General features: G+C 38.7%; 1 protein-coding gene across 1 annotated transcript in view; it reads left to right on the top strand.

The window, feature by feature from the left end:
- Window positions 1–25,743, top strand: part of csmd3b (CUB and Sushi multiple domains 3b) — an 822,373-nt gene that overhangs the window by 171,817 nt on the left and 624,813 nt on the right. The window contains exon 2 of the mRNA XM_062056514.1: window positions 13,988–14,210. Within this exon, the coding sequence (XP_061912498.1) occupies window positions 13,988–14,210 (223 nt within the window). The remainder of the gene's footprint in view (window positions 1–13,987; window positions 14,211–25,743) is intronic.

The raw sequence follows: 25,743 nt of genomic DNA, 5'->3' as shown, positions 1-25,743 counted from the left end.
AGCTAAGCTACTAGTTACTCTTGATTAAATGGAGCTAAGCTACAGAGGAAGCTATCCCCAGAGAAATGTAGCAAACTATGCTACAAGCTACACAGTTAAAGTAGCTTGCTACATCAACACTACATATATATATATATATATATATATATATATATATATATATATATATATATATATATATATATATATATATATATATATATATATATATATATATACTTTGTATGTATATAAAAGCATATATAAAAGATAAAAGTATATAAAAGCTATAAACAGCTTTGGGAGGCATTTTTAAATGTCATTTTATGAGACATTTTTGTATAAGAACCACAAATGGCTACAAGCCGCTTCTTTTTTCCTACGCTTTATACACTGTGGATTATTAAACGGTGCGGCTAATTTATGGAAAAGTCAACACATAACCTGCCCACTGAACTTTGCGGATATTGTAAAAAAAAAATGTCCAATCGCCATAAACATTTTAAAATTACACATATTGCAAGGCACGATGGGAACAATGCAAAACACTCTCTCCACACTTATCCATGTGTGACTTTTGGCTGCTTGATATTTCTGCAAAACTTTAAAGAGATCGTCACTGTAGTAACCAAGGTAGGACTTTTACATACGCTTAACATTCAATTATAATAATTATTAATTTTATATCCATTATATTATTATAATATGTAAACACACACACATATATATATATATATATATATATATATATATATATATATATATGTATATATATATATATATATATATATATATGTATATATATATATATATATATATATATATATATATATATATATATATATATATATATATATATATATATATATATATATATATATATATATATATATATATATATAGGGGAGGCAGGTGAGGCGGGGCCTCACGTGCCATCATGGAAAGAAAAAAAATGTAAAAAAAATTTTTAAAAAATTGTTATATGCATCCAGTGATTATACTATAAAGTTATTTTCCATTTAACTTCACCAGTTTTAGATTATTTTTATTCAAAATCGCTGAATTTTCACATTTGCCGTTCAAATACTGAGAAGAGACTTGCGGTGATCAGCAGCCAGTTTAGGCACGTCACTGAGTTGAGCCTCACCATGGATTGCGCAATGACTCGGCTAACTGCTGGCCTGCTGTGCAGTGAGACCGTATTGCTATATGAATTATATTATACATTTCTATAGTTTAGTTAGCTGAGGTATATAATGTACAGTGTATTTTGTCAACAACTGTATGTGTGTAACGTATTTCTTGTGCTGAGCAATCATAAAACGGCTGCAAAAGACGCACTGTGTGAGGTTCGCAGTAATCCCGCCTCCTGGTGGTAGAGGGCTGTAGTGATCCCAGAGATAATTCTTGTGACTACTCGGGCGGCAGAAGAAGTGACAACAAGCAGCAACAGTTAGCAGCGATCGTTTATTTTTTCCTCTTGCCTGGATTATTTATATGGTGGATTACATATCTAAAATAAAACAGTTTTCTAAACTGGACTTTCAATCGAAGCGGGAGGTAATACTTAAAGGAAGATCTCCATCGAGACAGAGAAACTTTTAAAACTGAAGAAAGATAAGGAAGACTTCTATAAACAAGTTATCGATGCTTTTGTTCAAAAGGAGCTGCGCATGGACTTCATTTATAAGTAAAGGTAAGACCATAATAATGTTTTTTTTTAATTAAATGTGCTTTTTTGTGTGCTACAGTTTGTATGTGTAAAGTTAAAGTGAAGTTAAAGTACCAATGATTGTATCACACACACTAGGTGTGGTGAAATGTGTCCTCTGCATTTGACCCATCCCTTGATCACCCCCTGGGAGGTGAGGGGAGCAGTGGGCAGCAGCGGTGCCGCGCCAGGGAATCATTTTTGGTGATTTAACCCCCAATTCCAACCCTTGATGCTGAGTGCCAAGCAGGGAAGAATGCTGGTATGAGCTTTTAAACATAACCCGTTAACTGCTGCCAATCAAATTGGGAATAAGATACTCTTTAGGGTTCATATGTTTGTAAATCTGACTGTGATGAAGTCAGTACCTCACCAGCCTTGAACCTCACCGCACGTCACTGATATATGGTTACTTTGCATGTCGTCAGCTTTTGGCCCCCGGACAAATGTTTTTAGTCGAATGCGGCCTTGCAGTCAAATAGTTTGGACACCCCTGTGGTAGCCGTTTACCCAAAGTGCTTTGCGCGAGTCCGCCATTTTTATCCAAAGTTGTAGTCAAAAACTTCCTTCTTTTTCTCTATCCTCTTGTGGGGCAGACTGGTTCGTCCATGCTCATGCATCCTCCGCTGTTGCCATTTCTAATACAAAGTAGCTTGTAGTTCAAACTTATATCTGTCAGTATATGCAGTATGGAGGCGCTAAAAACTACAACATGGCTGAGGGAGTGGAAATGCAGTCGAAGGGGACTTGGCCCGAAGGGTTTTGATTGATTGATTGATTGAGACTTTTATTAGTAGGTTGCACAGTGAAGTACATATTCCGTACAATTGACCACTAAATGGTAACACCCGAATAAGTTTTTCAACTTGTTTAAGTCGGGGTCCACTTAAATTGATTCATGATACAGATATATACTATCATATATACTATCATCATAATACAGTCATCACACAAGATAATCATCAGGATATATACATTGAATTATTTACATTATTTACAATCCGGGGTGTGGAGTGTGGAGGGGTGCGGGGGGTTAGGTTTGGTTGTTATCATCACTTCAGTCATCAACAATTGCATCATCAGAGAAATGGACATTGAAACAGTGTAGGTCTGACTTGGTAGGATATGTACAGCAAGTAGTGGACATAGAGAGAGAGAGAGAGAGAGAGAGAGAGAGAGAGAGAGAGAGAGAGAGAGAGAGAGAGAGAGAGAGAGAGAGAGAGATCAGAAGGCATAAGAAAAAGTATCTACATTTGATTATTTACATTTGATTATTAACAATCCGGGGAGGGTGTTAGCTTAGGGTTGAAGTTGCCTGGAGGTGTACTTTTATTGCGGTTTTGAAGGAGGATAGAGATGCCCCTTTCTTCTACACCTGTTGGGAGCGTATTCCACATTGATGTGGCATAGAAAGAGAATGAGTTAAGACCTTTGTTAGTTCGGAATCTGGGTTTAACATGGTTAGTGGAGCTCCCCCTGGTGTTGTGGTTATGGCGGTCATTTACGTTAAGGAAGTAGTTTGACATGTACTTCGGTATCAGGGAGGTGTAGCGGATTTTATAGACTAGGCTCAGTGCAAGTTGTTTTACTCTGTCCTCCACCCTGAGCCAGGGTAGGAGTGAGGTGTGATCTGGGGTGGAGGTCTACAAGTAACCTGACTAGCTTTATCTGGGATGTTTGGAGTTTAGATTTGAGGGTTTTGGAGGTGCTAGGGTACCAGGAGGTGCATTCGTAATCGAATAAGGGTTGAATGACAGTTCCCGCTAGAATCTTCATGGTGCTTTTGTTGACCAGAGAGGAGATTCTATAAGGAAATCTCGTTCGTTGGTTGTACTTTTTGATTACCTTGGTTGCCATTTTATCACAGGAAAGGTTAGCCTCTAGAATGGAACCTAGGTAGGTGACCTCATCTTTCCTGGTGATAACAATGTCACCCACTTTTATAGTGAAGTCATTGACTTTCTTAAGGTTGATGTGGGACCCAAACAGGATGGATTCCGTTTTACCCAAGTGTATGGATAGCTTGTTGTCAGCGAGTCAGGTGCAAGTTCTACAGAGTTCAGCACTGAGGATTTTCTCCACCTGTGACTTGTCCTTGTCTGATACCAGCAGGGCCGAGTCATCCGCAAACAAGAACAATTCACAGTCGCATGCTGATGACAAGTCGGGCATTGGCACGTAAATAAGACCGCCCATAAAACGGCGCAATCTGAAGAGAAGGTCAGATAGCAGCTTTGAGATGGTCTGTAAAACAAAATACACTATATTGCCAAAAGTATTTGGCCACCCATCCAAATGATGAGAATCAGGTGCCCTAATCACTTGGCCCGACCACAGGTGTATAAAGTCAAGCACTTAGGCATGGAGACTGTTTCTACAAACATTTGTGGAAGAATGGGCCGATCTCAGTGACTTCCAGCGTGGAACTGTCATAGGATGCCACCTGTGCAACAAATACAGTCGTGAAATGTCCTCTCTCCTAAATATTCCAAAGTCAACTGTCGGCTTTATTATAAGAAAATGGAAGAGTTTGGGAACAACAGCAACTCAGCCACCAAGTGGTAGGCCACGTAAACTGACAGAGAGTGGTCAGCGGATGCTGAAGCGCATAGTGCAAAGAGGTCGCCGATTTTCTGCAGTCAGTTGCTGCAGAGCTCCAAACTTCATGTGACCTTCCAATTAGCCCATGTACAGTACGTAGAGCGCATCATGGAATGTTTTTCCATGGCCGACTAGCTGCATCTAAGCCATACATCACAAAGTCCAAAGCAAAGCGTCGGAAGCAGTGGTTTAAAGCACGTCGCCACTGGACTCTAGAGCAGTGGAGACGCGTTCTCTGGAGTGATGAATCATGCTTTTCCATCTGGTAATCTGATGGACAAGTCTGGGTTTGGAGGTTCCCAGGAGAACTCTACATTTCGGACTACATGGTGTCGAGTGTGAAATTTGGTGCAGAAGGAATTATGGTGTGAGGTTGTTTTTTGGGAGTTTGGCTTGGCCCCTCAGTTCGAGTGAAATTAACTTTGAATGCTCCAGGATACCAAAACATTTTGGACAATTCCATGCTCCTAACTTTGCGGGAACAGATTGGAGCGGGCCCCTTCCCCTTCCAACATGACTGTGCACCAGTGCACAAAGCAAGGTCCATAAAGACATGGATGACAGAGTCTTATGTGGATTAACTTGACTGGCCTGCACAGAGTCCTGACCTGAACCCAATAGAACACCTTTGGGATGAATTAGAACAGAGACTGAGAGCCAGGCCTTCTCGACCAACATCAGTGTGTGACCTCACTAATGCGCTTTTGGAAGAATGGTGGAAAATTCCTAGAAACACACTCTGCAACCTTGTGGACAGCCTTCCAAGAAGAGTTGAAGCTGTGATGACTGCAAAAAGGTGGACCAACATCATATTGAACCCTATGGGTTAGGAATGGGATGGCACAAATTCATATGTGAGTCAAGGCAGGTGACCAAATAATTTTGGCAATATAGTGTATATGCAATATTTTGACCAACGAACCACCATTACATGTTGTGTAGACCTCAAGGAAGTGTTTTAAACACAAGCAATGCAAATATATTGAGAATATTCGACTCGTTTACAGAAAACAACAAACTTAAGAGCTGTTTACTGTCAACAACATGTAAGACTAATATTTTGTTGCTTAAATTCCTTAACATTTTTAGACTGTAGAAATATTGGAGACAGTAACTGGCTCTGTTTTCGTAAGTATGATTTTTACTCTTTGTAGGTTGGATATTTGCGGAAAAAAAACCATGAGCTAACGGAAAAAAAACTGGAAAAAAAAAGTACTGAAATGATCACAAAAAACGTCCTAACATAAATGTACTTTGTTGATAGCTAAATTAAGCTCTCACAATATCTAAGGACCTCTCGGATTTTCATTCTTCAATGGTTTTGCGCAACATATTTTTTTATTAAGTTGTACAACCTCAGGCAGAGAGAGAGTCCCAGGGTGGAAAAAACCCCAAAACTAACCAGTCTGGCGTGTTTGCTTTAAAATAAGATGGCGATGTGTTGCCAAATACAGCAATGACTTGTAGTTTCACTTTTCCCCACTGTCCTGTTGTCTTCCCGACTGTTTTTTCCCCTTCATTGCTTTCTTCTCATCTTTATTCACATTCGCGTTCCCAGTAGTGATTGACAGCCTCAGAAATTGATTTTCAGCCCGGTGTGTTCCTTCTGTCTCTCTCTAGGCATTTCCCTTATTCAGCCCAAACCACTCCGGGGTATAGTCTAGACCACGGGCTGACCGGAGCGGTGTAATTCTTGGTTGACGAGCGTTCCTGACAACATGAGCCCCGATGGGACCTTTCAAACACGTTGGCGTCCTATTGCTTGTGTTCTCTTCCTGCTTTTGGCCCTTAACTCATTCTCTTCCTCTGCTTTTGTTCTGTCTTTCGTCCAAAACCAAACGTGGATCCAAATCTCCCAGGGACACAGTGAGCTTTATATTAAGCCCCTGGAGTTTCATTTCCGCGCTGATCTGAATAGCGATAGGCCGGTTTATGCGTTTGCCGTGATGTGATTGGTCAGTTTGCTCCACGGGGGAAAGCCCTTCTTTAATCATAAATGAGAGGGAGACAGATTAGACGCAATAGACCTTGGAGCCAGTCTGCTATCATGGAGGTCCCCGGAGAAGACGAGGCTGATAGATCAAAGCCAGACGGACAAACATAGAAGAAAGACGACGTGAATGGATTTGGACTCTTGTGGACGACTGTGACATTCCAGGCGGTTCCCATTCACGTGAAGAAAAGCTCAGCTTTAGTGTCTCCCAAAATGAGCCTATTGATCACGGGTGGAAATGACAGGCCTGGTAATTGATTTCACAAACCCACCCCCCTCGCAGTCGTCAGGCTTACAATGTGTGTGAAGTCAAATGATGCTTACTGTATGGCCACTGGCTATTTGTGCATTGTGATTGGCTTAAAGTATTCTCCCCGCCTCACCGTAATGTTTCAGTCACAGGCGCTAGGAGCCAAAGGGGATACGTTCGCTTGTAGGCGCGGTGGTGGGATGCATGGTGGGTATTAGGGGTGGAACGGTTCACAAAATCCATTGGTTCGGATCTTGTCACACTCTTTTCGGTTTGGTTTGGTGTCCATTGTTGTTCTTTTTAACACCCCAGAATACCATCCATATATCCCAAAAATCCACCATTATTATTATCGTATTTTTTATATACCACAGAGCGCACAGTATATAAGCCAAACACACTAAAATTTAGAATCTTTTTTTTTCTTCCATATATTAGCGGCACCGAAATACAAGCCGCAGATATATACGTCGTGAAATGAGTTATTATTATTTGCGATAAACATTAGCCTATCCCAGCTGTAATCTGTGACATTTCTACTTGAATAAATGCTTCTGATATTCTGTACAATACATTTAATGTAAATGTAATGTAAGTGAATGGTCTTCATATTTCTGCATGGTAATGTTTTAACATTCTCTATTAATTAATAAAATGTAATATTCAGCCTGCTAATCATTTTGTAATTGAGGACTCGACCAACGTATGTTATACAATAATTTACACAATACTCAGACTGTGGATGCTTTTAAAAAAGGCGTAAAAACCCATCTTTTTAAAAAAGCCTTTTTATAGATTTTTATAGATATGCATGCTGGTTCTAGCTATTGGGCTGTTTCTAGTTTTATATTTTATTTATTTTTATTATCTTTTATTATTATTGTTATTATTACTATTTCCTTTTTCTTTTTTTTAACACTGTGGCACTTTGAGGTTGTTTGCTCAACGTAAAGTGCTTTTTAAAAATAAAATCTATTATTATTATTATTATTATTATTATTATTATTATCAGCCAGCCAGAAAAATCCCGGAATAACATTACAAAACATCTCTGACAAATAGGGTGGGTACCGTTCACATTCGAATCGATAAGGTACCGGTTTCCAGTGGATGGGAATCAATACTGGTACTCAACGGTACCAGTTGTCTGTGGTAAAAAAGGTTTTTTTGTGTACGAATGAAATCTTAAAATGTTTAAATGTAACATATTTATTTCTCTTCATCGATCGATCGTTACATATATCAAAACATTACAATATTTAGGCAAAACAATATATAATTATTTGTATAGTAAAATGTTTGCAATTGTTATGCAACTTTCTTCAACTTAAAAACACTAAACTACAGCAATGCAGTGTCATTTTCTTAGTATTGCACAAAATGAAACCCGGCTCCATGTATTTATATATTTTTCCATCTGGAAAATATGTGCTGTGGGTCCATGGAGGCAATTAAGGCAACTAGGTTAAAACAAATTAACAGAAGAGGATGGAGTACAAATAAAGACCTTTTTTTTAAAGTATTAAACTACAAATGAAAGTGAAGCAACAACTTTAAATTAACATGACAAAGTACAGTACGAGGAACCGAGTTGATTATGATAATTATTGCAAGTTAAAATGCAAAGCTAACATATTCTTATACAGTGTGCTTTTTACCTGGAGCAGACGTAGAGGATAATGATGTCGCTGTTATCGTCACCAAATGTTAACGCCATTTCTTCCCCCGTGTTGTTGGCTGCAGCCGAGTCGCTAAAGGTGCCAAATGCAGGAGTTGCAGCCGTACATCTAACTTGTTTGCACGCTTCAGCCATGAGAAAAATATTGTGTTTAACAAAGTGCTTTCTCAGATTGGAAGTATTTCGCCTCTTGCCTTGATTTTGGCGTCACAGATATTGCAGGGAGCGCCATCGGCATCGCATTTGAAAAAGACGAGCCACACTTTAGAGCGTTTTCTATATGGCATGGTTGGGTTTTTGTCATGAAACATTGATGGGTTGCAAGGTTACTATTAGCATGTCAGCCCCGAAATCGCCTGTTTTCCACCCACCTCTGAACAATGTGCACAGCAGGTGTTTGTTGCAGGGCTAGCGCCTCTTCTCATGGCGAAAATTTGTCATTTCTTGTCGGGAGAACAACTTGCCATGGCTTTGAACCTGATATTTCCATAGGGTAAACGACTTTCCTTTGTCCATTTCTGCTCGCTTGTGGCTCATCAGTAGCAAGTGAACTGCAGCCAAGTCCCTCTCTTTCTAAGGGTCAAAAAAGAAGTGTGTGCGTTAATCGCCCGTAAAAAAAACGAGTGTCGTTATTTAATTTTGATATATATATATGTGTATATGGACACCTCTGTACTAAACAATGCTATATTTTTTATTTTGTCATTTAATGTAGGTTTCACACAATAATTGATCAAATGTATGATTTATTAGACTGTTTTTTGCAAAGAAACCAAAAGTGCTCCCAGCATGCTTTGTGGCACTTGATTTTCAAAATCTTTGCATGACACCATAACCTAATAAATCTTACATCAGATCATTTGATAGTTTGTCATGTGAGACATGTTAAATGACAATTTTTTTTAAATTTTAGTGTTATTTAATGTAACAACCATATGTACAATTCTTGAATGCACAATTACGTTTCTGTATTTCTTTGATTCATATACATGCTCTGAGGCAAAGGGTGCATGAATTCCAATGTGGTATTTGCATTCAGGTCTTAAGAATTTTAGGTCAGGAGTACCAGACAAAGACAGAATCCTCATAGACTTTTGAAGTATTGTTCTACGTTTTTTTGGTTTGAACGTCATTGTCCCCAAAATCCAAAGTACTGTCTGCAAAAACTGTGGTATTATATTCTTAGCTGCAAGTCATAATACCAAACCAATAGGACTGTTTTATGACTATGTCAGCAGGAAGAAAGCTTGGCAGTAAATACTTGAACAAAAATCGTTTGAGATAAAACTGAGTGTAAAAGTAAAGAGTAGTCAAATGGAAACTCCTAGAAATAATTGTTACTGCCAGCTCACCTGCTGATTCACTTTCTCCGGCTTCCATCTCAAGGCAACACTCAATTTCTGAGCGCCAGGGACACTTTGAATCGTCGTGACAACCTACACTTGCTCTTTGATATTTTAATGTCGGAAACATGATGTGTTTCCTACGAGTCAGTGTGGGCAGAACGCCTCATGTTTTTTTCCTGTCTGGTATTCGGCTTAGGGAACCGCATAGACTTCATTAAACAACACTGCATGCACAAATACTCCTCTATGTATTTCTCTTTAAGCTTCTTTCATCCGGTGGGAGGTGTCCTTGCTTAGCGTGTGCGCTCTTTTCCGTTATCTCATTACCACCATTGCATATATTCACACCAGCTTACCTGATACTCGCCGCAAATCTCCGACACTTTGCCAATTAGTCTTTTTGTGCAAGTCTTCAGGCTGCTACCTGAAATAAAAAGAAGAGTATCCTTTCAAAAAGGTTGTTTTACCACCATGGAAACTGCAAGCATGTTAGAATACATTCCAGCAATGTGGGGAAAAGGTTGCCAAAAGTAACTCATTAGCGCTTATTCGTCTTCTCAAGAAAACTAAAGTTTACTTCAGATTCTTAATTGTGCAAATGTTAATTTTTTTCCATCACTCAGTACTAGCTGACCCCAATTTGCATATGTTGACACCTCCCTGTTGTCCATTAAAGGTAACGGACAAAATGGGTGAGAATCAAAGACTACTTTACAAAAAATGGTAGAAAAAGTTAGTCATCTTTGGTAATCACAATCAACAAAAAATGTGTCAGTGGTATTCAAGGCTAAAAAAAAATATTTTTGTCCTTTAAATATTATAACGATTAACAATTTTGAAAATATTGGAAACTGTATTTTTACTAGCTTTAGTTAAAGTCATATTATTCATTGTTTGCTAACAGATCTTTGGGCTGTCAAGAACAATGTTTTCGTAAAAGTGCAAACATTTTTTATTTGAGAACTGTTAGTTAAATGCAAGTATGTGGATTTTTTTAAACATTCATTTTCGTGTGTCAAAATATAATTTCCGAGTTTTAGAATTGAAATCGAAAAAAAAATTGTTGAACACTCTCTTCAGCTGCAGGTACTCCCTGTTCGTCTTGCCTAGCGCCGCACCTAATTGCAGGACGGGGAGACGATCACGAGCACCAAAACAAGAGTGCTAGTTAGCTTAATCATCTAGCTAGCTTACTTGTTGTTGCCCGAGTTCGCTCTCCAAGCCACAATGTTGACAACTTTTTACTTTGCTGCCAATCATATTTGGATGATTACAATCCGAACACTGTTAGATCCCAACTAGTTGTAGTTCTAGAGTTATTTTTAGTAACCAGCGGGAAGGTATATTTTTGACGTGACGGATCTATATAGACGTCACAACACAGAAAGTATATTACCCGAGGGGGCGTGGCTACAGGATATAGTTGCCAAATGGGAACCGTTTTCTGAGTTCTGTGCATGCATTTTCAATGATAATAAGGTTAGTAAATGATCTACAAAAAAAAACCGAAAAATTATGTGGTACATTACATGGAACATGAAAGTGTCAAAAAGACAGCCAAAAAGGTTTGATGGACGAGATTCAGTCTTAAGGTGCAAAACCCAAAACCTTGTGTAAATCGTAAATAAAAACAGAATACAATGATTTGCAAATCCTTTTCAACTTATATTCAATTTAATAGACTGCAAAGACAAGATATTTAATGTTCGAACTGTGAAACTTGTTTGTCTTTTGCAAATAATCATTAACTTAGAATTTAAAGGCAGCGACACATTGCAAAAAAGTTGGCACAGGGGCATTTTTACAGAGATGTGTAAGTTACCCATGCCGTGGGCACTAATACACCCCCATACCATCACAGATGCTGGCTTTTGAACTTTGCGCCTATAACAATCCTGACGTTTTTTTCCCTCTTTGTTCCGGAGGACACGACGTCCACAGTTTCCAAAAATAATTTGAAATGTGGACTTGTCAGACCACAGAACACTTTTCCACTTTGCATCAGTTCATCTTAGATGAGCTCGGGCCCAGCGAAGCCGGCGGCGTTTCTGGGTGTTGTTGATAAATGGCTTTGGCTTTGCATAGTAGAGTTTTAACTTGCACTTACAGATGTAGTGACGAACTGTAGATACTGACAGTGTTTTTTGAAGTGTTTTTGAGCCCATGTGGTGATATCCTTTACACACTGATGTCGCTTTTTAACGCAGTACCGCCTGAGGGATCGGAGGTCTGTAATACCATCGCTTACGTGCAGTGATTTCTCCAGATTCTCGGAACCTTTTGATTATATTACGGACCGTAGACGGTGAAATCCCTGAATTCCTTGCAATAGCTCGTTGAAAAAATTTTGTTCTTAAACTGTTGGACAATTTGCTCACGCATTTGTTCAAAAAGTGGTGACCCTGAACATTTCATGGATGCTGCTTTTATACCAAATCATGGCACCCACCTGTTCCTAATTAGCCTGTTCACCTTTGGGATGTTCCAAATAAGTGTTTGATGAGCATTCCTCAACTTTCTCAGTCTTCTTTGCCACTTATGCCAGCTTTTTTGAAACATGTTGCAGGCATCAAATTCCAAATGAGCTAATATTTGCAAAAAATAACAACGTTTTCCAGTTCGAATGTTAAATATCTTGTCTTTGCCGTCTATTCAATTGAATATAGGTTGAAAAGGATTTCCAAATCATTGTATTCTGTTTTTTTTTACGATTTATACAATGTGCTAATTTCAATTTTTGGGGGGTTTTGTAAAATGTAGTGTAGAAATGCACCCAATTGCAGGAAATGTAGTCTTGATTTAAAAAAAAAATGTCTTTCAAGGTTTACGTGGCAGCACTTTGTGCCGATAGAAATGTTTCTCTTTTTTTTTTTAATTTGCCTCTTTTTTTCTCAAAGGGTGCTCACATTCCCGAAATGCTATGGTAACGTGATGTATTCGAAAGCTGTCGAGTGCAACAGGAGCGCTGTGAGCAATCCCGCCAGGCATCGTGGCATCGCATAAATCTCCAGATTTCGTGGAAAAAAACCTTACATAATTTGGACTTACATAGTTTTTGTTTGGCCGGTGATAAATCTTGTCCAAACCCCCGGAAAAAGATTGATGTTGCACTTTATCAAGCAAAAGCAAACTTTTAAAATGTAGAAATATTCCAACTTTGTTTGCGTATATCCAACGGAAAGTAACACTTTATCAAATATTTTACAAGTTTTTAGGTTTTGACCACATTAGCAGCTTGATGTAATGTGACTCTGTCATTGACATTAATGTACAGTATCATTAAAATGTATAATAATTGAGATCTGATCGCTATACGACTCAAACAGTGCGTCCTTTGTTCCGCCAAACATTATCCAAACCTGCAAAAAAACAAACAAACGTCAAATTAAACAATACAATAAACAACCAAAGGCCTGCTCTTTTCCTTCTTGTATATGTGAACTGTCAATTAGGTGGGGGTGCTACCTCCCATACACAACCCAGTGTTTGAACAGCTAACTACAAGAAATAATCAACCATAAACAAGAAGTAAAGCTGTGTTTTTTTTGTTTTTTTTCCAGCGATGCAGTAGCAGTGCCAGTTTGTACCAGTCAATTCTTCGGAATGTCTTTGCTTATCTCAGTTCATACTGCCAAGACTAAATGATGCATTAAACAACATTGGGCTGTGTGTTAGTGAGAGTGGGGTCATTTGAGGTTAAGGTGTTAAAATGTAACAAATGACGTGATTAAAGAAAGTTTACATCAGTCAAGGTGATTACATCCTACACAGTTTGTGTATTTGTATAAATGTTTGCCTCTTTTGTTTGGGTGTGTGAGTGTGTGTTTGTGTGTTGAGAAGTGTCAGTTTCGGTCTAGCAGTCAGCATAATTAGAAATCTCTTTTACCCCCGTGTCCTCTTCATTCACTCCCTCCTTTCTATATTTCAGCATCTCGCCTCAGTCCCACCACAATTCTCCTATCTCTCTTCCTCTCTGAGTGATGACTTTTAAATCATCTTTTCTTTTTTCCAGCAAAAAAATAAAAAAAACGGTCCTTTTCTCTCTGTTTGCTCTGCAGTCCCTCTCCGTCTGTCTGCCCCCCGTTTTCCCCCCCACTCCCGCCGATCCAATTTAATGAGTCCACTTCATCTTAGAGCGAGACTTCCTCTAATCTATTAAGTTCAGATGAAGCCCTGATGGACTTGTCAGCGAGTTCGTTCAACCGTTGCTTTAAACAAGGCTGCAAAACGGCCTGATGAAGATACTGTACCGCCACTATCTATTATGTTGTTTCTACCTCGTTATTGACGTATCGCCATAAGATGAAGTATTAGCAACACCTTTACATGATGCACTGCTATCATGTTGACATTCGTGCCACAGTTATAATTAAAATTTTAAACATGTCAATATTTTACATTTTAAAAACTTGTATTTCTGTTTGTGCAGGTTTCATCTACACATGTGGCGGCACGCTGAAGGGCCGAAACGGCAGCGTGGAGTCGCCAGGATTCCCATACGGCTACCCCAATGGGGCGAACTGCACCTGGGTCATCGTCGGGGAGGAAGGGAGTCGCATCCAGCTCATATTCTTGTCCTTTGCCATCGAGGAGGAATACGACTTTTTGTCCTTGTACGACGGGCATCCGCACCCGGCCAACTTCAGGACCAGGTACGCTAACTCATACTCTGCATTGTAGATTGAATGATTCACGCTTCAAAAGTCAAAAACACAGCATTTCTGTGTATTTAGATAAGCTAACTGTTCTACTACTAAACATGCAACAAACAAAACAGTTGAAAATTGTTAAACCATGCACCATTCCTACTCTGCTGCCTATGTAATTATTTGGGAAAGCTACTTTAAAAATGTAGTAAGCTAAAACACAAGTTAATTTACATTAAATGTAGCTTCACTACACTGAAGCAACCCACCAGAGACATGTAGTTAAGCTAAAATAAAGTGGCAAAAGTAGCTAAACTACATCAAAGCATTCTTTTTCCGGAACAAACTTAATTCCAAGCCATTGCTATATGATCACTAAAACTGTAATACAAATAACATGTCAGATCAGTTCAATTGATTTTTCAATTTTGTAACTTTATCATTCAGGTATAAATGAAGACTAAATTCTAAATTATTTGGCTAAAATTTATTTTTACCACCGCAATACCATTATTAATTTCTGTATAACTGTCAGTGAGTCATAGTCACATTGTAAACATAACTGAACAGGCCTGTACTATTATTAATTTCTGTATAAATGTCAGTGAGTCATAGTCACATTGTAAACATAACTGAACAGGCCTGTACTAAATAAACATTGTATTAAAGGTGCAGTCCTCCCAGGTTATTTTATTCTAACGACTACGGTATCTGAATACAGTTAGGAGATTTGAATTGAACTGCAAACATTAGCAATACCAGCGCTGGAGAGACGGTCGAGCTCTACAAAGTCTGACGTGTTCTCTCAAGATGGCCCCACTGTTCACATGTATTTATTTGCCCAGTCTGCTATCCCTCCCAAGTGGAGTTGCTTGGACTTCAGTCCAACAAAACTACAATTTAACTTTAGTTTGTGTATTTTTGACACACACACACATCTGCGTTCACTCCATCTCGTACCTGGCACCTCTTCTCATCGTCGAAACTAGGGTGGGTGTCTGTGTGCAAAGATACAAACACAGGGTGGACTCATTGTCTTTTCCTTACACAAAGAATGACTTATTACACAATTAATTCTATTAAGGTAGAAACTATTTCTCCAACATGCCTAATGCTGTATTTTTCTGACGAATACATCACATGGTGGTGCTGTTATAGTTTTGCCCTGATCCCAATATTTTGCTACTGGTACCAACATGTTCTGTATTTTGATACTTTTCGATACCATTCAAAATAAAGGGGACCACCGAAATTATCATTATTGGCTGTATTTTAACAGAAAATCTTAGCATACATTAAACATACACTTCTTATTGCATTTAAAAATCTATTTTGGCATTAAACATACTAGAAAGCTACTCTTTTAGTAGTAAGCAAACATACGAGTTACAAATACAAAGGCTCCTAATTTGGCTGTTGACATATGCAGTAACATTTCCCTTTGTATTATGTGATTTAGGGCTATATAAATAAACATTGATTGATTGATTGATATTTTGTCAAAATTATGAGGAACAAGCGGTAGAAAATGAATGGATGGATTATTAATGTACTTGTTCATTTACTGTAAATATCGGTTTACTTTCTTTTTTAACATGGTCTATCTACACTTCTGTTAAAATTTAAAAAACACTTTTTGGATACTTTGCATCAGTTTTGGGTGAGACTACACATTTTGGTATGGCCGCCATCAGGCAAAACATATATGACTTTTCCATAAATCATTGACTATTTTTCTGATGATGATAACATTTTAAGAATAATATGTATGCAAACATGTCTTATTAAGCGCCACAATTGTCATTTTGTATGTCAAGATCTGCTCTTTGATGCCCTAATAATGCTGTGCATTGCAAATTATTTGCCAGTTGCCAACATTTTCAATGTTATTTCTAGAAATGTCCCTAGTTTTAGGAGTTATTTTTTTAGTCACATAATCTTAATTTTGGCATGGAAAATTGTAGTTTAAAAATTTTAAATTTGAGAAAATAACTACCGTATTTTGCGCACTATAAGGCGCACCTAAAAACCTCCAATTTTGTCAAAATCTGACAGTGCGCCTTATAATCCGGTGCGCCTTATATATGGACCGATATTGAGCCACAACAAACCTAAACTTCATTTTTATAAAGTTTAGGTCTCGCAACTACGGTAAGCAGCCGCCAACTTCATTTTCCCCCAGTCATATATCCCAGCATGAAGCGTGCGGTGCATGCTGGGATATATGACTGTGCGAGGCGTGCCGTTTTGATTTCCATTTGTTTGTTTAGGTAAAGACCCCAAAATGGCTCCTATTAAGAGACACGCTTACGACGCAGAGTTTAAACTTAAGACGATCAGTCACGCAGTAGAACACGGGAATAGAGCAGCAGCAACACTGACTCGATTAATGACGACTTTGACGAGACGGAGCCGGGCATGTTGGATGCCGTATTTGCCCAACTGTTTAATTCGGACACTGAAGAAGAAGAATTTGAGGGATTCGTGGATGAGGAATAACTTCATAAAGTGAGCTTTTCATGTTTATTTTGTGTGTTGTGTTGTGTGACATTAACGTTTGAGCAATGTTGAGTTATTGATATACTGTATTGTTATTGCTCTGCACTATTTTGAGTGTTACTATATTGTGATTGCACTAACGTTTGATTTACCGTAACAGTATCACTGTTTTTTACGTGTTTATTGAATCAGGGAAAAGTTTCCCTCCACTATGTGATATAAATGTTGCACTACATGTTATACCTTGCACTGTTGTTAAAAGATAAACAAAACACCACGTCACTGACTTTACCTCGGGGAAAAGAATAAAACAGCTGTTTATTCATTTTGGGAGTGAACAGAGTTGTCAGAACGCTGGTTCTATTAATAAAGTTTGACTGACCTATCTGACTGTTTTGTTGACATTTCCTTTAGAGCAGCTCCATCTAATGAATGCATAGGTGCGCCTTATAATCCGGTGCGCTTTATATATGAACAACGTTTTGAAATATGCCATTCATTGAAGGTGCGCCTTATAATCCGGTGCACCTTATAGTGCGGAAATTACGGTATACCTAATATACCAATTGTTTAAAGGTTCTGCAACATCCCACAGATGCTTTATTTAAAATTGCAAGTTAAATATTGCTTGTTTTCAGAATTAAATAATAAAAAAATATAATCTTAAAAGTCCTGCTAATTTTTAGAAATTTTAGTTTAGTATGTCTTAAGTAAAATCAACTACCGTAATTTCCGGACTATAAGCCGCTACTTTTTCCCCTCGTTCTGGTCCCTACGGCTTATACAACGGTGCGGCTTATTTACGGCCTGTTCTTCTCCGACACCGACGAAGAGGATTTCGGTGGTTTTAGTACGCAGGAGGAAGACGATGACACAATGATTAAAGACTGACTTTTCATATACCGGTAGGCTGGTTATTTTGATAACGTACAGGCGAGCACTTTGTATTAATTTGCACCGTTGTATTATTTGTACTCTACACGAATGCTGTTCGCCATGTCAAAGATGTGAAAGTTTGATTGAATGATTGAAAGATTTATTGTTAATAAATGGGACGCTTTGCGTTCCCAAACAGTCATCTCTGTCCCGACAATCCCCTCCGTGGTAGCAGGAACCCCTATATACTACTGTAATTACACATCAAAACCCTGCGGCTTATAGTCGGGTGCGGCTTATATATGGAGCAATCTGTATTTTCCCCTAAATTTAGCTGGTGCGGTTTATAGTCAGGTGCGGCTTATAGTCCGGAAATTACGGTAGCTGCATGGACAGATAATTTGACTCGTTTTTTCAGATTGTTTCCTTAAAATCTAGTCTTTTTATCTTCTATTTTGTCAGTTATTTCATGCAGTGTATACATATTGGCAAGTTGAGATGTTCGGATGAATTGCTGAGACATAAGTAGAGATTGGTGCGCCTTTCTGATGGGCAGCCACTCCCAGCTGTTTTCCCCCTGATGTTCCGTCCAGGCATGGCACAAAATAAATAATAATAGATTTTATTTTTAAAAAGCACTTTACATTGAGTAAACAACCTCAAAGTGCTACAGTGTATTAAAAAATAAATAAAATAAAAAATAAAAAGATAAAAAAAAAATAAAAAAATAAAATCTAGAACAGTCAAATAGCTAAAACTAGTATGCATATATCTAAAAAAAAAAAGGCTTTTTTAAATAGAAGGGTTTTTAAGCCTTTTTAAAAAGCATCCACAGTCTGTGGTGCCCTCAGGTGGTCAGGGAGAGCGTTCCACAGACTGGGAGCGGCGGAGCAGAAAGCCTGGTCTCCCATTGTTCGTAGCTTAGTCCTCGGAGGTTGGAGGAGGTTAGCCTGTCCGGAGCGGAGGTGTCGTGTGGAGGATTTGGGGGTGAGTAGTTCTTTGAGGTAGAAGGGGGCATTTCCATGGAGGCACTGGTGGGTTAATCTCAACAGCACCCAGAAGTGACAGGATGTCAGTCAATTCCAGCAAGAAGATGTCAGCTAGCTGCAGCGCTACACTAAGACGCTGTGAAGACATTCCAGGGGAAGAGCGGGTTGGATGTCGAACTTTATGCAAATGATGTCATCTTGAATTAGCATGAAACCTGAACAGGAAGCTGTCTGCCTGTCACTCCCATGAGAGACACACACATGCAACTTCTCCCCATGAATACATGCATGGCTAAAATAACACAACTTTTTTGGCAGAGCAAGCAACAACTTCCACACAGCGCCGCACACAATTGTGCGTCCTTGAATCGGTGTTTGTCATCGAAGTTGGTTAAAATGTCGCCATTCGCGGGCCTAATAAACAAACATTTTGCCAGTGGCTGCTTGCCGCGCTGACTGTCAGCACGCCAAGTTGGACGCGGTCTGCGGAGCACGCAGCAATCACACAAGGTGCCCTTTATGCAATTAGGAAAACTTATTTGAAAAAAACAACACTGAGTGGTGATAAATAAATAAAGCACTGAATCAGAAACAGGGCACTTGTTGTGTGTTGCTTAGCTCTCACAAGACACAAGTGTTTGTTATGCCAATTGTAAATAAATCAAAAGCGAGAAGAAACATGTCTCTAAAGTCATCTGAAACTTCAACTTACAATCACTCCTTTAGTTTTGTTTAAAGACTTGTTAAAAGTTAGCAACCAAAAGAAGAAGTTAAATATGACGTTCATAGTAAGATGTAATAAGTTGTCAAATATACAGTACAGGCCAAAAGTTTGGACACACCTTCTCATTCAATGCATTTTCTTTATTTTCATGACTATTTATTTACATTGTAGATTGTCACTGAAGGCTATGAATGAACACGTGGAGTTATGTACTTAACAAAAAAAGGTGAAATAACTGAAAACATGTTTTATATTCTAGTTTCTTCAAAATAGCCACCCTTTGCTCTGATGACTTTTTCGCACACTCTTGGCATTCTCTTGATGCAGTGACAATCTACAATGTAAATAGTCATGAAAATAAAGAAAATGCATTACATGAGGAGAAGGTGTGTCTAAATTTTTGGCCTGTGCTGTACGTATTTTGCTCATTTGAAGTATACGGTGGCGCATTCATTTCAAAAACGCATCACAACGTTCGCTTGTTCCTTCCAAATCACTGATTGCTACTCACTGCAGACTTTGAGAGAGCCAACAAACATAGTAACATAATCACTTACTGTGCAATGTCTGCTGCCATTAGGATGCCGACTGATAGAATCTTGTTTTATTCCCGTTTTTGATGAACAATTACTCATAATCCAGCTTGTATTCTTAAATTGTTTAAAGTAAGAGGAGAAAACTATAATTTACAGGGGATATTTCTTTTTGAAGTATGTAAAATAAGAACAAATATAACATGCAAATGTATTTCAGTTTTAGGAGTTAAATGGTGGAACAAGCTCTCTTGGGGCGGTATAGCTCGGTTGGTAGAGCGGCCGTGCCAGCAACTTGAGGGTTCCAGGTTAGATCCCCGCTTCCGCCATCCTAGTCACTGCCGTTGTGTCCTTGAGCAAGACACTTTACCCACCTGCTCCCAGTGCCACCCACACTGGTTTAAATGTAACTTAGATATTGGGTTTCACTATGTAAAGCGCTTTGAGTCACTTGAGAAAAAGCGCTATATAAATGTAATTCACTTCACTTCACTTCACTTCCCTTCAGTGATGAGTTGAAGACATGTAGTTCTTTGTTAAGGTTTAAGAAAGCCTTGAAAGGTGAAATAATGGAAAATTATAAAATATAGCAACAATTTCTTTCATCTAATTTATTTTTTTGAACGTTGATGTTCCAGGGAATCTCATTTTCAGTGAATGTATAGGATAGGCAAATATAAGCCTTGGCTTCAGCCTATTCCTTTTTTTGGTCATTCTATTTTTTTTTTGTGTGTGTATGTGTATGATTGTTAATATGTGTAATCTGTACTGTTAAATTGATCACACAAAATGGTTGATTATATGACCGAAATAAACTAATTTCACCTCTCTTATAATCCTGGCAAAGAAACAAGGAGGTTGCACCCAAGCGTCTTTTCGTATTTTTCTCGCAATTCCTGGCTCTAAATTGGCTATCAAAGATGACCAATTTGTCGGATTACATCCTCATCCTTCTACTATCAAGGTGAGAGACGTTATTATTATTATGATCTAGAATAAACTTCCACAAGCTCAGAGGCGAGAAAGCAGCACAACAGTCGAAGATGTCATCGTAGCAGCAAGAAGTTAGTTAGCTCTCAGTGCCGCAATAAATAGTTTGTCCACGTCAGCGCTTATAATAACAATATCACTAATATTTGCTTAATATTCAGGTCACAAAGTGTGAATAGAGTATTGTTGGCACTTTTTGGATGGTTATTTATTGGGTTTTATGGGAAAAACACTGGACCTTATATTAACTCCATGTATGTTCATTTACGAGTTAGAATGCATTAAAAAACATACATCTGTCTTCTTGTCAGTCATATTGATTGTGAACGATATGCAACATTTCAAAAAAGGTGCAGTTCCCCTTTAAATGATTATCTAACATTAATAGTCCGCAAACAGGCTAAACAAGCATGATGGTGTAATTTTGGCATGTAGGTAACATAGCTAGGCAAGTGTTGCTAACGTTAGTTTCCTTCTGTCCCAATTATTAAAGGGGCTGTTTGAAAAATGTGTGTGGATACCTGGAGGTTGGGGACTTTCCATTGAGTTTTAAGTAGTATCTGCCGCCCTCTTACGGCTTTCAGCACATAATAACGTGCGTAACATGCACGTAAGCTTTTGTGTTGTTAGCTAATGATAGCGATTTGAATAGCGAACGTTAGCTATCTTTGAATTTATATTCCATCGTAACAACAATACCGCAAATTGTGGAGGAAGACACTTCCTTGGACCGACGCACAATTTTAAATTGATTATATTTGAGAAAAATATTGACCATTTAAAACAATACATGTTCTGTTTAACCACTTATGGTAGCATAAGCTAGCAGGTGGTGTTATGTTTTTGGTTTGAAAAATGTAACTTTGAAAAAGTTGCAATCTGCCCATTTAATGTTGTAGTATATGATATACGTGTGATGATCGGTTGCCCGGATCATAGTTTATTTACGTTTTTGACTCACTTGTTGTTTAAGTTCGGTTTCAGCACCCCTGTTTTGTGTTTCTTGGTTGTCACGGGTGCTGATTATTTTTCACCTACCTCTGATTAGTGTTCAGGATGCTCACCTGTTCCTGGGCACTAATCAGAGAGCTATTTAGTCCATCCTCTGGCTTCACTCGGGCTGGTGTTTTTTGCTTGCTATATGCAACAAGTTTCTATTCCTGAGCTAAGCTTCGCCCGGTTCATGTGCTTAGCTTTTCTTGCTAGCTACTCCGTTAGCTTTCCCATGCTATAGGAACGCTTGTTTTGTTTATTTTTTCATGAAGAATAAATCGTTCTTCTTTCCTGCAAGCTGCTTCCTTACGTTCCTTCGCATTTTGGAAAGACGACTCCCGGCATCAAGATGCCACAGTTTCGTAACAATACGACATCTATTACATTGAACAAGGGCAGAGTTACAGTGTCAGAAGTGGATAAAATACACACAAATGCTTCTTTAAAATGTGGAAAAGTTCATTAAATGGCAGATAAGTCTTGACGAAACTGTACTTAACCCTTGTGCAATGTTCATATTGTTGTTAATCAGCCAGCGTTTGTGGGTCTGATGGACCCGTTGCATTTTGTGGCTTTTAATGCCTCACAATCAAACACTTTTATATTAAAATACTGAACAGATGTTGACCTTATCACAATAAACATCTGTTCAGTATTTTAAGATAAATGTGTTTGATTGTGAGGCATTAAAAGCCACAAAATGCAACGTGTCCATCAGACCCACAAACACTGGCCGAGTAACAACAATATGAACATTGCATGGAAATTTATCTGCCAGTTTCTGCATCCCACAGGGATTCTTATTTTGTGTTTCTGCACCTGTGGTTCTCACACAAGGTTGCAACATTGTTTGTCATCACTGTCTGCTCTCATTTTCTCGCACATTTGACCCTCAGATGTTCTGTGTACCTACACTCTGTCCTCCTCCTGTCGAGGCCTGCTGTGTGTGTGTGTGTGTGTGTGTGTGTGTGTGTGTGTGTGTGTGTGTGTGTGTGTGTGTGTGTGTGTGTGTGTGTGTGTGTGTGTGTGTGTGTGTGTGTGTGTGTGTGTGTGTGGTACACACAACATCACATATCTATTAGCCCCGGGTCCAAAGGACCCGGACATCTTATATGTAATAGAAATGTGTAGGGGGCGTGTATGGTGTGTGTTCATTAAATATGTATTCTGATATATGTTCTTCACAGAAAATGAGCCAAAGCCTGTGAGTCTCAGTTTGAAAAATGTATTAATTGTATCATTTTTCTTTTAATAATAATCGAAAACAGGTGCCACAGACCCGAACACCACACAAGGGTTAAAACGTATGAAACAGTTTTAAAACTCATCCCGTCTCAGCTCGTCTTGCTGCATTAAGCAAGTCAACCGAGGACATCTTGAACACTCCCTGTGAGTTCCTCTCTAAAGAGTTGGGACAATCGTTCTTTTCAAGCCTTCATGCAGCGTTTGAACAATAAAAATCCACTGCATCGATTGTTGTCTCGTTAGATGTAACACACGCCACGGCGGCTGATGCAACAGCGTCCCATGGCGAGAGGACTGCTTTCCAGCAAACACCAAGAGGACTCTCTTGATGACCTAAATCTCTTTGCCTCAGCCTCTTAGAAGCACGCCGCACACGCGATTAATCCTGTTAAATCAACGGGACCTCGGCGCGAACCCCGTCAACCGGTCTCCTGACTCGTGTTGACAACGCGACTCCAGACCTATTTCCTCAGGTGGTGACTCACACTCGGTCCTTCTGTTTACCAAGCCAGAGATGATCATCTAAAATACTTATTATTATTTAAAATACATTCTTGGTGTTTTTTTGTCAAAGTTGAACGCTACCCTGTCGGTGAACTCGTTGGGTTTGTGGGATGCAGCGCTTGTATTCGTGTCTCTTGGGTCGGCCTGCTGGCATCTGTGTGAAGCTTTTGGGTGGAGCTGTTCCACTTATGGATTCTCTTCCCTCCTCGCCACATTAGACCTTAGATGCGTCAAGTTTTGGGTTCTCGAGTTTTGATTTTGAATGCTAATCAAAACAATGTTGTGCCATGTTTTTCTTGTGATCATACTGTAAATATTGCAATCAACGCCTCACAGAGTCTCCTATAGTTGCCGGGTACTTGATCTCCAAAAACAAATAATGGCTCGGGCCTCTAATTAGTGCTATGTAGAAAACATTGGCAGTAACAGCTGTGTTGTAGACAACGTCCTGCTGTAGTTTTTCTCTACTAGATGCAGTAGCTGCATTTGAGGCATCATAAGCAGCCTTGTTTCTGCTCAGCTGTTGGTGTGAAAGTAATGTGTGTTATACTTTCTGTACAACTCATCAGCACTACTAATGCTGATTAAGCAGTTCCCTCCTTTTTGCCATTACAACATTGGTTCAGATGAATGAAATGAGTGAAATGAGTTTATTTCGGTCATATAATCAACCATTTTGTGTGATTAATTTAACAGCACCGATTATACAACAATCATACACATACACGTACACGCGCACACAAAGAAAAAGAATGACCGAAAAAGGAATAGGCTGAAGCCAAGGCTTATATTTGCGTATCCTATACATTCACTGAAAATGAGATTGCCTGGAACATCAACGTTCAAAAAATCAATGGGATGAAAGTAATCGTTGCTATATTTTATAATTTTCCATTATTTCACCTTTCAAGGCTTTCTTAAACCTTAACAAATAACTACATGTCTTCAACTCATCACTGAGCTTGTTCCACCATTTAACTCCTAAAACTGAAATACATTTGGATTTTATATTCGTTCTTACTTTACATGTTTCAAAAATAAATATCCCCATAAATTATAGTTTTCTCCTTTTAATTTAAATAACCTAAGAATACAAGCTGGAAGGCTGTTGTTCTTTACTCGAAACACAATTTCCATTGTTTTTAAAAACATAATATCTGAAAATTTTAACACATTAGAACTTATAAATAATGGATTGGAAGGTCCGTAGTAGTACGCTTTGTGTATTATTCTAATTACCCTTTTTTGAAGTTTAATTATTGGGTCTATTATTGTTTTATAAACATTTCCCCAAACTTTAACACTATGATAGATATGGAAAAATAAAAATATAACATATGCAGAGATGTCTTATTCAGCATGTGTCTTACTTTATAAAGAATAGCAATGGATTTGGATATGTTTCCCTTTATACAGTATATGTTCAATCTGCGGTTTTACAACACAATTATTATTCCCAAGAATTTAGTTTCATATATGAGTAGTCGTGAGTTCAATCCCGGCCTCAGGATCTTTGTGTGTGGAGTTTGCATGTTCTCCCCGTGACTGCGTGGGTTCCCTCCGGGTACTCCGGCTTCCTCCCACCTCCAAAGACATGCACCTGGGGATAGGCTGATTGGCAACACTAAATTGGCCCTAGTGTGTGAATGTGAGTGTGAATGTTGTCTGTCTTTCTGTGTTTGCCCTGCGATGAGGTGGCGACTTGTCCAGGGTGTACCCCGCCTTCCGCCCGATTGTAGCTGAGATAGGCTCCAGCGCCCCCCGCGACCCCGAAGGGAATAAGCGGTAGAAAATGGATGGATGGATGGATGGATACTCTATCAATTTCCACATGATTTAATTTTAATTTTGCTTCTCAATGTGTCCTTGCACCACAAAACAACTCAACCTCTATTATCCTCAACACTTCCTTCAAGTATTCTCCTGAACAATATACATTTGTATCATCTGCAAACATAATACATTTCAAATTATTAGATACTGAACAAATATCATTGAAATAAGGTATAAATAGCTTAGGTCACAATACCAAACCTTGTGGAACCCCACAAATTACTCTTCTTGGCTGTGATTTAGTCTTAATAATTTCCACATATTGAGATCTATTACTTAAATAACTACTTAACCACTGTTGTGAAACACCCCTTATGCCATAGTTTTCCAGTTTTTGCAAAAGTAAGGAATGA

The sequence above is a fragment of the Entelurus aequoreus genome, linkage group LG08 (genome assembly GCF_033978785.1).
Source record: "Entelurus aequoreus isolate RoL-2023_Sb linkage group LG08, RoL_Eaeq_v1.1, whole genome shotgun sequence".
In the NCBI taxonomy this organism is placed as follows: Eukaryota; Metazoa; Chordata; class Actinopteri; order Syngnathiformes; family Syngnathidae; genus Entelurus; species Entelurus aequoreus.
This window is presented reverse-complemented; position numbering and strand designations above follow the sequence as displayed.